The sequence below is a fragment of the Vulpes lagopus genome, chromosome 10, assembly GCF_018345385.1.
Source record: "Vulpes lagopus strain Blue_001 chromosome 10, ASM1834538v1, whole genome shotgun sequence".
Classification (NCBI taxonomy): domain Eukaryota; kingdom Metazoa; phylum Chordata; class Mammalia; order Carnivora; family Canidae; genus Vulpes; species Vulpes lagopus.
The window spans coordinates 34,704,670-34,719,392 of record NC_054833.1 but is presented as its reverse complement, the minus strand read 5'-3'; the positions used below and the strand labels follow the sequence as shown (position 1 = coordinate 34,719,392).

The 14,723-nt window shown below is 39.5% G+C and overlaps 1 protein-coding gene across 9 annotated transcripts in view; it reads right to left on the bottom strand.

Moving 5' to 3' along the window:
- The window catches only part of CDON (cell adhesion associated, oncogene regulated), a 112,208-nt gene that overhangs the window by 19,783 nt on the left and 77,702 nt on the right, over positions 1 to 14,723 (bottom strand). For all 9 annotated transcript variants that reach the window (XR_005990153.1, XR_005990152.1, XM_041770194.1 and 6 more), the window contains 5 exons: positions 13,857 to 14,038; positions 12,887 to 12,992; positions 7,933 to 8,055; positions 4,442 to 4,663; positions 2,219 to 2,499 (listed from right to left, as the gene is read on the bottom strand). Coding sequence is in view for 7 of the 9 variants with exons in the window: in XM_041770194.1 (XP_041626128.1) it covers positions 2,219 to 2,499; positions 4,442 to 4,663; positions 7,933 to 8,055; positions 12,887 to 12,992; positions 13,857 to 14,038 (914 nt within the window). In the remaining 2 variants the exon portion in view is untranslated. The remainder of the gene's footprint in view (positions 1 to 2,218; positions 2,500 to 4,441; positions 4,664 to 7,932; positions 8,056 to 12,886; positions 12,993 to 13,856; positions 14,039 to 14,723) is intronic.

Genomic DNA, 14,723 nt, shown 5'->3' with positions numbered 1-14,723 from the left:
TTCCTGTAATTATTTCGATTAGGTCTGTTCACTTGACTACACTAAGTTTTAAAACATGTTATATTTTTCCAGATGGAGTAGATTCTCAGCCAGCAATGACTTGGAGGGGAGGATTAATATTTTGATGTTGCTTTTGGCGGAAACTGCCCAGCAATTAAGAAAAATGCCCGGATTAACACATACCTCACTGTAAAAGGCTTGCTTGACATATACAATGTCAAGAGTTCTTCAAAACTCATGTTCAGAATTGAACCAGCCTTTTGGTCAGAGGAAAAATTCTGCTTTCAGAGGAAAAGCAGAATCGAATTTGATAAGGGGAGGAGAGGTTGTCACACTGCACCCAAGCCCAGAGCAGCTCTTCAAGGTTAAGGAAAGTTCAGGCAATTGTTTTTCCCAGAATACTTTCCATTTCCATTCATCTCATAACAACAGCCAGAATCTAAGCAAACCAAAAGCACTGAAAATGTCTCTCAACATTCCTGATCCAACTAGCAACAGGAATTTTTAAGAAAACATTGAGAGAAAGAAGATCCTCTGTGACGTTCAGTCTGTGAGTATAAGCTCCAAAGCTTCACAAAATGAAGTTAACCTATGGGGTAATATGCTTACTCGAATCACTAAACACATCAAAGTGTTTTCAATGATTCTTTTAAGATCGCCAGTATTTTTTAAATTTCTCCATTTCCTCCCACCCGGAAAAGATAAGTAGGAAAACTAGTGAGTATAAACCACAGATGATAACCTCTAAAATTGTACACCTAAAAAGGGCAACTATTATTTAAATAGCAATTCTTTGTTCAAAAAACCCCAAACTGCTGTGTCCAAATCCTCGATCAAATGTCAGATTTATTTTTTTCTTCTTACGGAAACAGCAAGTGCTACTCAAACCTTAAGCTCTCTCCTTTAGTTTCTTGGACAATGTCAGTAGTTTGGACTAGGAATGGTGACAAAAACAGTTTAGAAAGTCTGAATATAAGCCATGTCCTTCCACATAAAATAATGAAATCATTATTCTCTTTTGGTAATGAGACACACTCAAGCAAATTAGGTATTTTTCTACAAAACACTAAGACTAGATCATATGAAATCCCATCAGATGTCCAGCTTTAAGATACAAATATATATTATAGTTTTTTTCTCCAAATGTAATATTTTTAAATAAATCTTTGTTGAAGTTGAGGATGAAAAAACTCTAAACTTCTAATTTTAGCACCTTGTGGGTTACGGCAAATTTATCTGTAATTAGAACAATGATAAAAACCTCAACGAGCGCTTAATATGATCAACTAAACATATGACCTATTTGATTGAGAAATAATGTGGATGCATATCCAAACAGCATCATAAATCAAACTTCCTAATGCACAGAACCTCTTTAACCAGCAGAAATGTAAAATATGCTAGTCATTCTATTCCCATTTCAAAAATTAAACTATTATCACCGAGTTATCTCTGAAACAAAGTATTTTTCAAGGCCTATCCTGTAGTTAAGAAATACTAGTATCATAAAAGACAAAAATCTTACAGGCCACAATCGTACCACACATTGGATACAACAAACAAAAGAAACTCACTATGGGGCGGAAGTCACAATCTGGTGGCCTGTGGACTTGTTCCATGTGGCCTACACAATGCTATCAAAAATTGGAATTCATTGCCAATGTGTATAAAATCTGGCAATTTTTCCTAGATTTACAAGATGTTTTGAAAAATCAGAAAACCTGGTAACCCCAGGCCCTCCATTCTGCATGCCAACAACTGGAGTGAGTTGCAGCTCTCCAGATTGCTACTGACTCCACTGCTTCTGTCTCATTCTCAACTTGCTTTGCTCAGTTTCACGATCTGCCTGACCCCTCTAGGCATATGAGTTTTCAGACTTTGCTCTAAATAAAGCAAATTTAAAGTATTGGGTCCACTCTACACCCAATGGTATTTCCAATTCTCAAGAATAACTTCCAGCCAGATTGTTACCAGTATTCCACTTTCACTGTGAAATAATTTTAAAATATAAACCAAATTGATGAATGTAACTATCACCTGACAATAGAAAGCTCACCAAGATTACTCTACATGAAGGGGTTGCCAGTAATACATACTATTTCCAGTTCAACAAACCCGTGAGGTTTCTATGACAAAGGCCAAGCAAGTAGGCCAGCCCTGTTCTTGCTCTCTGGCACCACGGGCACAGGGACGCCTTATCTATCATTAGGTCTCTTACATTTACTAGGTGACGAGGATGTTCAAAATCCATATGCATCCTGGTTATTGAACCTGTGTGCCCTGAGTAAAGCCCTCCATTTAAGCTTCCATTCATGATTCCATTGACTCCATTAGGGATCTTATGGTGAAGATGGGAGCAGCCATTGCTGAGACCTCCATTGCTTATGAGGCTTCCATGAACATTCCCATTTATCCGGTTTGTGCCAGGCAGAGTAGTGTATTCTACCATCTGCCCATTAATATCTGACCCCTGGTAGAGATATCCTGGAGGGTCATACTCTGTTAAGAGAGAAAAAAAAAAAAGAGAGAGAGAAAAAGTAAGATAATGAAAAAGACAATCTTCTTACATAGGCAGTTTTATTAATAAACCCCTAAGAAACTACAAATACACTAAAATGAAATGCCTTAAATGTGTTCACTTAAAGTCTAATTATGAGATATGCTTTAAGACAGTTATTGCTCTTTCCTTGTGTGAAGATAGCTAGGAACTCTGAGTTAATTAAGGCTTTGTTAATGGGAAGAGAAATTAACCAGAGAGAAATTACTCAAGACAATTAATAAATCATGCAAGTTGAAACTATCTAAGTACTGGCAGCACTAAGAAAAAGTATTTAAACTCCCACACACTTCAAAGTGCCGAGAGAACAACAACAAAAGGCAAACTTAAGGTAGGATATTTTCAATAGTAATAAATAGCACTTTTTTTTTTTTTTTACACAACACTTTCAGATGAAAGGATGCAGTTGTGTATACATTCACTGACTATCAGCTCCTTGGTTAATACAGCCCATGTGAAAGGTGTGGGGTACTAAAGGCCAAAGGCTAATTACTCCATTTCCGTATATTAAAAGCACTTAAATAGTTGCCTCAGTGTTCCAATTTCCAGAGGCACACTTGCTAGATATATTTAGAAAAAAAGTGTAATAGCCCTGAGAAAATATAGCACCTAAGTTGCACAGGACTTGTTGGCAGAGTTTTGTTAAATTCTTCAAAGGTATTAGAGCATGTCAAGACTAGATTAGGTGTCCTTCTTCCTATTACTGAACTTCTTGCACAGGTGAGTTATTGTCAGCATACCTGCTTATCTTTTCCATTAAACTATAAGCTGACAGGGCAGGGACCAGGTTTACATTTTTACCATTGCATCCACACTGTCTAACAGTGCCAGGCATATCAAAAATAGTCCATGAGTAGCTTCTGAATAAATGACTGAATGAATATTCTACCCTAGATTTCCATCTTTGAACACATGACCAAGTCACAAAGGAAAATGACCTTTGCCAGATTAATCTTGCTCAGAAAAGGAGTGCAACACTTTTCTTTTAATGATTCATCACACACTCACACAATTAAAGTCAATGACATTGAAACCATTTAGGAAAAGACCCAATCAAATGATCTCCAACCCTTTCAGCCTGGCACCACCACCACCACCATCTCTCTCCATATCTCCTAGAAAGCACCAATTCAGTAAAAATAAATCACCTTTTCTCCCCCCGGGCTGTTAGCTTGGATTCTCTTATTCTGGGGTCAAAGGGGAAACCAAAAAACCTTCTCCCACTAAAGACTAATGATTCCCCTATCTTATAATAGCTGGGAGAACAAGAAAGGTAGGGAGGGAAGGTCAGAGAAAAAGAGGGAAGAGGGGTTCATCATCTGTTTTCATGCAGCACCATCACTGACAGCACCAGCATTCCATTACTAGAGACACTTAGTGGGGAAAGGTGCCGGTCTGGAGCCGTACTGACTTTGGGTACTGAAGCAGGACCATGGTACCTTAATGTGTGTCATTCAGTCACAGTAACTTAGACAAGTATTCCTTTCCCCCTCATTTCCAGACTTTTCTATTCCTGTTGACAAGACTCGTACCAGTACGAAGGTGTTCTTGCAACAATTCCAAAGCTCATGCTTCAAGAACTCATGCTCTTTGGTGGTCTGACAAAGCCAGAGTTTCCCAGCACTAAGCCAGCTATTTACTTAAGAGACCTGCCTGGTTTTGGCTTTGTTGTTTATTTCTACTGGGCGATTTAATGTGATGCTCCACTTATTCTGGTTGACAGCTAGAACAGTTTTAAAGTCACCTCCCCTGAATGAAGATGTGTTTATACCATGTGTTTTATACCATGACACTAACACACGGAAGTCTTAGAGATCAATATTCTAACAATATTTTCCTACTCATCTTCACAAAAAGACAAGGAAATATTTACGAATGGCTTACTCTGTATGGTGTTTTGCTGGCGGTTCTTCCACAGGCACATTGCAATGAAAACCATGAGAATGAGGACCATCACACCTAACACACAGCCAACTATCAGATACAACATATCGCTGCTCCTGGCGGGGCTGGTGGCAGGCCCAACATTTCGTCCACTTCCTGAAGAATTTGGAGGGGTACTCAAGTCTTTGACAGGATACTCAGAAGCTCCAGGAACACGTTTCACTAGTTGACATATAAAAGAAAACATGATGTCAGAGTGAATACAGACTCTATGAAATGGTTTACTCTCTGAAGGAGGTCTGGTTAGGAATACAAGCCAGTCTGTTTACACTTGTTACTGAGATGATCTGACCACCAATGAGTCACAAAGAGGACTCAAAAGTTTAAAAATCTGATGTGCCAAAGTCTTAGTCCACAAATTCTAGAGAAATCATAAAATCAGAGAAACAAATACCCTTGGTCTAACCCAAACTGCTATATGATAATCTGCTCAGTTGTCCCTATAGAAGACTCCCAATATTTCAACTTACAGATGAGACAAAAACTCCTTTCTGTGTGACATACTTTGAGCTGAGTAAGATTCAAAATTAGAAATGTTATGCCTCTTTTATGTGATTGATATTAAAGGTATGACTTTGAGCCATTCAAATAATTATATACGATTCCAAAAACCTCACACTTAATATTAAGTAGTCCAAAACCAAAAACCTTTGGAGTCCATGTAAACGCAGTTCTTCTACCTAATTCACTGATATTCTGGAAAATAGTGACCACAAAAGCTAATAACAGATGCGACTCAAGCCCCATTTTCTCTGTCCTCGAATAACATGTTCTTCATGCTTTAAATGCCAAAGCAGCAGAGCATAGCGGCGGATAGCCCTGTCTCTGGAAGCAGACTGCCCAGGTATATATTCAGTTCCACCACTTATAATTAGCTGTATGACTTAAACCTCCAGGAACCAGGGTCTGCATGTGGGAACTAGAGATAAGACTAAAAAGTTCTATCGTAAGGCTGTAATAAAGAATAAATGAGTTGATCATGTAAAGCACTTAGAACAGAGCTTGGCACATGGCAGTGCTCAACCAATTTTGTTACTGTTAGGTATTATATCATATTTCCTGTTATGGCTCTTAACAACCCACTGGAGCAGAGTGATCCTTAAAAAATTCTACTTCAATAAACATTATGTTGGGGTTCAACTTTCTAGCACCTTTATGCAGAATAGAGTTAGGAATCCACAAAGAAGAGCCCACTTTTTAAAGGGAAGAGGTCTTCAACACTGCAAAGTGGATAAATACTTGGCAGAGACTCAAGGAAATTCCTACTTCAGGTGGTATTTTGGATTAGATAATTCCAAGGTCCCTGCCAATTCTAAAGAAAACAAATGACTTTCTGAGGCAACGTGGATGCTGCAGATCATACATTAAAGATCACAATGACCCGTGGGGAAGTCCGTCAGGTTTATTCGCTCTTCATTTACTCTTTATTTATTCATAATTCTACCAAGCTTGCTGATTTTGCTAGCCTCTGCTAAAGCTGAAAATTTCTGTGGTGGATGGTGAGTGAGGCAGATGCATCAACATCAACAGGGAGAGAAAGCTAACTCTAGGAAGAAGGAGAGGAGGAGAAAGAAGAAAAACAGAAGGAAGAGGAGGGAGAAGAAGAGACTTAAGAACATGAAACAAGACTGGTGCAATGAGATACAAAGAGAAGCCAAAGAACCAAAGAAAAACTATGACAGGCTATGATCTGTTAGGGCACGGGGAAATGGCTGGCCTCAACACCTCTGTCATTCCCGGAAAACCTTATTGAATTACTAAAGATAAGACAATCATTGTTCCTAACAAGAACCTTGACTCATTTCTTTAAAAACAGAAATGGTGTATCCTACAATCTCTTTCCACAGGCTGGAAATTGTGTAATATCTTTTAGAAAGTCATTCAATATGAATGGTTAGGTATTTTCATCTGTCAGTGACCTGGAAGTCTGTAGGTAGAACCTTTTATTTCCCAGTCAATTAATGAGGCATGCTATCACAGACACGGCTAGCCTCTAATGCTACTTAAACAATACAGTTACTACACTGCTGTCTGTGTTTTGTGTTTTGCCTGGCTAGATTCTTAAAGGTCTTGGGGGCAGAGACGATAAATTTCATTTTTATTTAATTTTGCCCCAAGTATCACAACACTCTAGAGGCAAGTAAGAAACGCCCATTAACAAAGCAGTGACTAGTACAAAAAGCCCCTCAAATATATACTAACCAAAGTAAACCTAAAGGTCCGTGCATATGTATGCTTAAATGTGGATTTAATAGGCGGGTTTTGCAGCAGAAACACACATGACTTAGCGTTAAAGATGAAAAACTATGTCTTGTCTTTACAATTCAATTTTTCTGAGCCCTAGTTTCTTCATTTTTAAGTCAGCACATAAAATCACCTGGAGCCTGGCCCACTCAGCAGGCTCTTCCTCCCACGCTCCTCAGAGGCCCAAATTCATTCAGCTGTCCACTCGAACCCCACACAACTCGAGTAGCTCCTGACCAATCATTCCATTGTAGGGAATGGTCTGGACTGAGTGCTGACCACGGAGACTAATGGGGGTGGGGGACCAGTGAGGACTCTGGGAAATTTTCTCATGTTCTTAAAACCAAACATAAGTCGGGGATCCCTGGGTGGCTCAGCGGTTTAGCGCCTGCCTTTGGCCCAGGGTGTGATCCTGGAGTCCCGGGATCGAGTCCCACATCAGGCTCCAGGCCCGCTTCTCCCTCCTCCTGTGTCTCTGCCTCTCTCTCTCTCTCTCTCTCTCTCTCTCTCTCTATCATAAATTAATTAATTAATTAATTTAAAAAAAACAGACAGAAGTCAAAAACAGTCACTTTTTCTGTCAAATTTAACTGAAACGGGACACAAGTTTATAAATAGCCACATTAGCTGTTTCTATTATTCACATGTACTATCGCCACCTTTAAAAACAGAAGATACTTTACAGTCCATCTACGCACGTAGGCAGAGTTGAGAATTCCAATTTAGCATTAGCGCACTGCGGATTCTGAACTTAACCACCGCACTTAAGCAGTAGACAGTGCTATGCATAACTGTCACTCCAGAAAGTTTCCACTTTAAGCGTACGAAGCACTTTTCCTTAAAATTATATTTTTGTTTTCCAGTATTCTAATTCCAGCAGCAATCTCAGAAATTATTCAGCAAATACTTCTACTCTATTCGTAAAGAGAAAAAAGAAGGTAAGTGACTTACTTGGTGTCACATGGGAATTCATGACTACGATCCATGCCTACATAAAGTATGTTTAAGACAAGTGCTCTAGCCAACTTATTATATTTTCTGTTGGGACAGTCTTAATGCCTGCACCTAGGAAATGGTCCAGAGCAGGTGCTTCCTTAGGGAAACATATCAAGAGTCAGAAGGAATAATGCAGTTTGAAATTCCAGTACCGTCTGGGGAAAAAGGAAGAGCTCCCATTTGTCTCCTACCTTTAGTTTCACAGATCATCACATTACTAAACTCGCTTTCTCCCCCTTCATTGAAGCACTGCATTTTAATATCGTAGGAGGTTTCTGGCTGCAGATGACCAATCATGTGCCACTGCTTCGAACCTAGAAAGGAAAAATAAAAGAGGAGCTTTACATAGCGTACGACCTGAAGGGTCATCTCAAAACGAGGCTGGAACAGCACATATCACTGTAGAGTCAGTCTGTGCAATGAAAACATCCTTAATAGAAGTATTTTGGTAATGCACCACAGATAAATAGCATTTCGGTTACATGCCAGGAAACAAAGGACATGAGGTACAATGATTGAAAGCTGAACCTGTACATTGGTAGTAATACTGTTTCATTATAAATAAATAATGCGAATAATTAGCGGTGAGTCTTTTATAAAACATGTTAATTTTATGCATAGGTGAAATAAAAAAAAAAACCCTCAAACCCTCTGATGTTCCATTTTAGTCTAGCGAGTCAATCCAGTCTGTCCACCCACCAGAAAGGAATACTATAAGTGAGATCAGCAAATGGTGCCTTACCCAGGACAAGTGACCATGTAGTTACAAGACAGGTCTTACAGAAACTCTCAATCCTGGGGCACCAGGGTGCTCGGGTGGCTCAGTGGATGAGCATCTGCCTTTGGCTCAGGTCGTGATCCCAGCATCCTGGGGTGGAGTCCCACATGGGGCTGCCCCAGGGAGCCTGCCTCTCCCTCTGCCTGTGTCTCTGCCTCTCTCTGTGTGTCTCTCATGAATAAATAAATAAAATCTTTTAAAAAAGAAAAGAAAACTCTCAATCCCACTGGACTGGACATGGTATGAATGAACAGATAAGCACATGCCTGAATTAATGGTTGAGAATAATCAAAAAGCAAATCTACTAGGGGAAGCTCTGGGTTCCTGCTCCCACTACTTCTTTTCCTTTGAGTCGGGGTCCCCAAGCCACACAAGTATCTCTAACAGAATGATTCTGTTGTCCATGGCCCACAGCCAATGGTTTCATTTAGAAACGCTCTTCAAGCACACATTCCCATAAAACTGCCCCCCATCTTTACCTCCATGAGCATGTGACGCCTTTAATAAACAGGACACTTCTGCCAGATTCAATTAGCTCTACAAGCACCTCTAATCCCTCTCAGAAAACACCTCTTCAAACTGTTTCCACAGTTCCTTAGAAGCTCAACTATACCACCTACTGATTTAAGAATTAATTGAAGGGGGAGGAAAAACAAAACCAAACCAAGCATCCAAGTCAGGTCTACTCAGAGGACAGGACTAAGAGTACTAGGTTCCCTTCTAATTCAACACGGACAAAAATACTCCAAACTGGACACACAACCCCTTTGGCAGGTCAGCACCACAAAACCCCTCATTCATAAAGACCCACAGTTTACATGGAAGAGAATCTGCTTGTTCTAGGATCAAGGGACTCTGAAAGGCTCAAGAAGGGAAGAAATCTATGCCCCCTTTATGAGTGTAAAGAGGACCCTACAATAAAGTTGACTTAAACCTTGATTCAAAGACTGAAATAGATTTCTAAATTCCACAGACTTTCTCAAAGACTTCCATTTTCTCCGCTGTCCTTGGGTCTTTCCTCACCCAGCCCTACGCTCACCTACCTATAAACATTCGCCCAAATAATTACCACACTGCAGTTGAAGTTTTCCTTTCAAAGCCCTAGTCAAAACGGAATCACACCACGCTTCTGATATGTTACAAATAAAAGAAAATTGTTAAAAGGACACAAATCTGGTTAAATTAATATTCCACTGTTAGGGTAATTCTTCGGAGGGCTAAGCGACAGGAAGTAGGAACAGAGGGAAAAAAAGTCTTTACTGATCATTGATGAGTAAGACAACTAAGTGTATTATCAGGCTGAAAGTCAACCAACCAGCATATCCTTTGTTTGCTTAAATGGTAATTTTTTTTCTCAAAGGATATTTTAGAAAAGGCGAGAAACAAAACACAGGCTTAAAGATTAGGATTCCTGATACTCTGATTTATTTGAGACTCAACTTAACTTTATAAGATAAAAATATTCATCACACAGGCACTGGTATGCTGGAGACATTTACGGTTTGTCCCAATGTGGAACTTAATATAATCGCTCTTAGCATATTTTTTAACACTGTAATCAAGTTTCAGATTTTTTTTTTCCAAAAGCTTAAACAATTCTGAGTCAATACACATAAGTAACCTAAAACTTCACTTTAAAGAAAACGTTACGTGCTAAGGGTAAATACTTTTGTTCCTTGGTTTGGGAGAACAGGCCAATAGTTTAAGACCGCCACAAAAAGAATTTCAAATGCATAAACTTGAAAATAAGGAATAAGCAAATTACACAGCACAGTGAAACCCACTTAAACATCTAACTGCTCCGTCTACTGAGTTTATAAACAAGTTCTCTGTGAACCAGAAGGCAAAACTCACATTTGCAGACACTACTACTAGATACAAAAGCTCCTGTAAAGTAATTTCCCAGCTCCACACACGATATTCACATCACACAAGCTTGCAAAAGTTCAAAGATTTAACTAGAGAATATCCTTTAAAAACTGGTCCCCGGTGGCTCTTTCTAGAGAGTAGAGCCAGGAGAGGTAGGGAAAAGAGTGACACGTAGAGAGAAACAGAGAAAGGTCTTCACTTTACTAACATTTACCTGTTTAGCACTATTTTACAGCAAATGTTTAAACTCTGTCAAAAGATTTAAAAAAGGGATGCCTGGGTGGCTCAGGCATTGAGTGTCTGCCTTCGGCCCGAGGCATTGATCCTGGAGTCCCGGGATCGAGTCCTGCATTGGGCTCCCTGCATGGAGCCTGCTTCTCTCTCTGCCTATGTCTCTGCCTCTCTCTCTCTGTGTCTCTCATTAATAAATAAAATCTTAAAAAAAAAAAAAAAGATTTAAAAAATAAAAGTCTAATAGACCCACTCTCCTAACCCAGCTAAACTCGAATAAAGACCCAGGTAGGACTCCAATATAGTGAACAGTTACTAACAATTCTTACCATTTCTTCTTTTGAATAGCCTTTCTAGAAAGTGAAATATGCATATGGAAAAGTATCCATAACCAAACAGTTCACGGAAGTTCAAGAACTGAACATATTTCAAGAAAGGAAATATTAACTGGCACCCCAAAAGTCCTCCCCATGCTTCTTCCGGTCACTTCTCCCTCAAGATAGTTACTATCTTAACTTCAGAGAATAGTCTGGCTACTAACAAGTCTCTTACCTCATTTCCTCAATTCCTCATGTTTAAAGCAGATTTTAGAAACTAATCTGTTTCCTACTTTTCCAGATTAAGAAAAATAATCATTCTTTTATTCAGAAAATATTTACTGAGCACCTACCTAAAGTGCCATGTATTAAAACTCAGATGATAACCTTTTACTACTTTACAAAAGTAATTCCACTGGATAAACATTAAAAGGAATGCCACAATATTTAAGGAAACCTGATATCGCACATCTAAATGAATTTATTATATGACTACATATAACAAAAACAATATGCAGTATTTAATGTCAAGAAATCGTAGGAAAATAACCTTGGCCTAGGGCCATTCTCCGACATGATCCATTTAGAATGTTAACAGTTCAAAGAATCAGAACCTTGGAGTGCAAAAAGGCCTTGGAAGGAGCCTTCCTCCCAAAGCAAGAATCCCTTTCAAGCTATCACTGAGCAATAAGCATCCAGCTTTTCCTCCAAAATTAGGAAATTTTTTATTTTGTCAGAGAGCCTTTGTTAAAAATGCTGTTGGAGGGATCTTCCTTACACCACATCCTTTTGGCTGTCCCTCTCCAACTGGCTGAGTTCCTCCTCCACGTAACAGTCGTTATATATTCGAAGACAGCTGTCACATTGCTGGCTCATCGTCCTTTTTCCAGTCTGATTATCCCCAGACATTCCACGATTCTTTCTGGACTCCAAGCATTCCTTCCTTCAATAAATACTTAACACTGTACCACTATAGGGGCTTGGGGATACGGCACTGGGAGCAAAGGCTCCTGGCCTACAAAGAGGCTAACGTTTACTGGGGGAGACCAACTAAGTAAATAATTTCATGTATCCACACACATACACAAAAACACACACTCCTTACATATCAACCATTCATGAACTCCACGGGAGAACCATAAAGGTCACAGTTAGGAATTACACCAAGGGTATCTCACATACAGCAGTGGAGGTTCTCCAAGGAAATAACATTTAAGCACAGAACAGAAAAGTGGAGTCCCTGAATCAAACACTGGGAGAGGAGCAGAGGAGGCAGCTGGAATTGCCATGTGTCATAGTCCCAAGGCAGGAGAGATCTCGGTACATACAAGGAAACTCAGAGCCAGTGGGTCACGGAAGACACAGAGAGAGGGGACAGGTGCGTTAGATCAGCAGCGGGTGTAGGCAGGGGCCAGCCTGACCATCTGGAGCCTTCAGACCACATGCAAAGTCGTGGATTAGAATTTAACTGCAGGGGAAAGGTGGTTACAACACCCTTCACTATCTTGGCTGGTTTTTACTCTACGTATACGGCATCTCTAAAAAAGCAGATAACCTGCCCAAGATGCAATCGTTCTAGTACAGACTACAATGGAACTGGGACTGAGACATTGTTTTTTAAAAATCTAGCTAGAAGTTGCAAGTGGCTTTGATACCCAGGCTACTATTCATTTAAAAAAAAAAAAAAACAGGAAACAAAAATTTTTTTTCAGATAAACTACTGACAAATCTTATCTCCCTCAGACTCATAACTGTTTCTTTAACCAAAATATCAGATGCTTCATATATTAAATGGGAAAAGACTTTCTTTGGGAAAAAGTCAAAGTAATAGTATATATAACATCTCATGCTTTATCTATCTTAAGCTGGGATGATGTTTTCCATAATATTTATAAACCCTCTCCATCCAAAGCTCTTTACGGGGGACTCCAGCTTGTCAGGGGGACTTACCTTCCACCACATCCCTCTTGTAATCACTGTCATTATCACTATCTGTTGGCCGGTAGTAGATATAAAATCCTTGAATGGGAGTGTTATTGTTACTTGATGGAATGTACTAAAAAAGAGAAGTGCAGACTTGTCAAAGACAAAAATAAATGTAACTTTCACAGCAATGAAGATTCATTTATCTGTGTGGCTTCATTTTGCAAACATCTTTGATGGCCATTTTCAATTTAATTGGAAGGTGGTCAAAGGTATCAAGAGCATTTAGTTTACTGTCAGGGCTGAGCAAAAATAGAGTATATTTCACAATGTTCAAAGGCATAAAAGGATATTTGGTGTAAAATAAATTAAATCTTGAAAGGGCAATTAAGTTAATACCTAGATGAGAGCAGAGGAGACAAGTTTATTTTTAATCCTGCCCCCCTTACCACATGTGCTTTTAGACAAATATCTGGGCCCTTCAATTTTCCTTCACTTAAAAGTTAAAAACATGATGTGATGAGCACTGGGTGTTATACGCAACTGATGAATTACTGAACACTACATCTGAAACTAAGAATGTACTAAATGTTGGCGAACTGAATTAAAAAAAGTTAAAAACATTTGCTATTCAGGGGCACCTGGGTGGCTCAGTCGGTTAAGCATCTGCCTTTGCCTCAGGTCATGATCCTGGGGTCCTGGAATCAAGCCCTGCATGGGGCTCCCTACTCAGCGGGGAGCCTGTTCTCCCTCTCCTTGCTGCTCCCCTGCTTGTGCTCTCTCTCTCTCTCTCAAAAAAATAAAATCTTAAAAAAAATTGTTCTTCATAATATCATGTCATCAGAATAGTAAATCAATCCTTAACACGGCCAAACACTTGAAAGTCAAAAACTTTTGACTCTTGCTAATCATAATACCATCTCATGAGAATAGTAAATCGATCGTCAACATGACCAAACTAGAAAATTGTCTCCTTTAGAGAAGACGTCCCACTTACCGTCCACTTGAGCATGATCTGAGTATCACTGACAGCTTCGGTGTATGCGATGTGAGGTCCAGTTACGGGACGGTTAGAGAAACGATTGGGGAACCCAGCCACTTGATAAGGACGAGATGCTGAACTGCGGAAACTCTCACCATAATGGTTGATAGCGATGACCCTAAATTTGTACGTTGACCCTTTTGAGGGAGGAAAAAAAAAACAGTTTTTAAAAAACTGCAATACAGCGACTAAAGGTCCAATATTCAAAATATGACGACTGTGCTCAAGTATCTACACTAACAAACATGTGCTCTGAAGCCTACATGGTAATCAGATTCCAACCCACTTGCCAGCTTCTGCCAACTGGCAGTGCCTGTCCAATATGCCCCAATCCAGATCCCAAGAGCTTATGCATAGCCACCGGGAGACAATGCCATGAAGGATTAATGGCGTCTGTCATGGAAGGGGCGGGTAGAGAACAGGAAATAGCACGGGTGCTTTTTTCACTATCATCTTCTAAAGTCATAACCATCAAATACAGTATTAGTTAAAGTATCTGTGCTCGAGACTAGGTTCTTTGCCCTTTGAAAGAAACAACTGAAGCGAAGTTTAATATGGCAAATACACTTATGAAGGGACACTGTGTGGATGACAGCAGATGTCACTCCAATTTCACAAGAATAGGACAAAGAGGGAGCAGATTTAAACTACCACAGAAGGTATTTATTTGTATTATATATTTAGAACTTTTTTTAAAAAAAACTAAGGACTGTGAGTTTCTGAAGTTCTGAATCTAAAGAATAAATTAGACTCCTACAGCACGTTTCCTGATGGCTCAGAAATAAGCACTGGGCTTCTGAAGACCATGTTTTCTGTCTATAA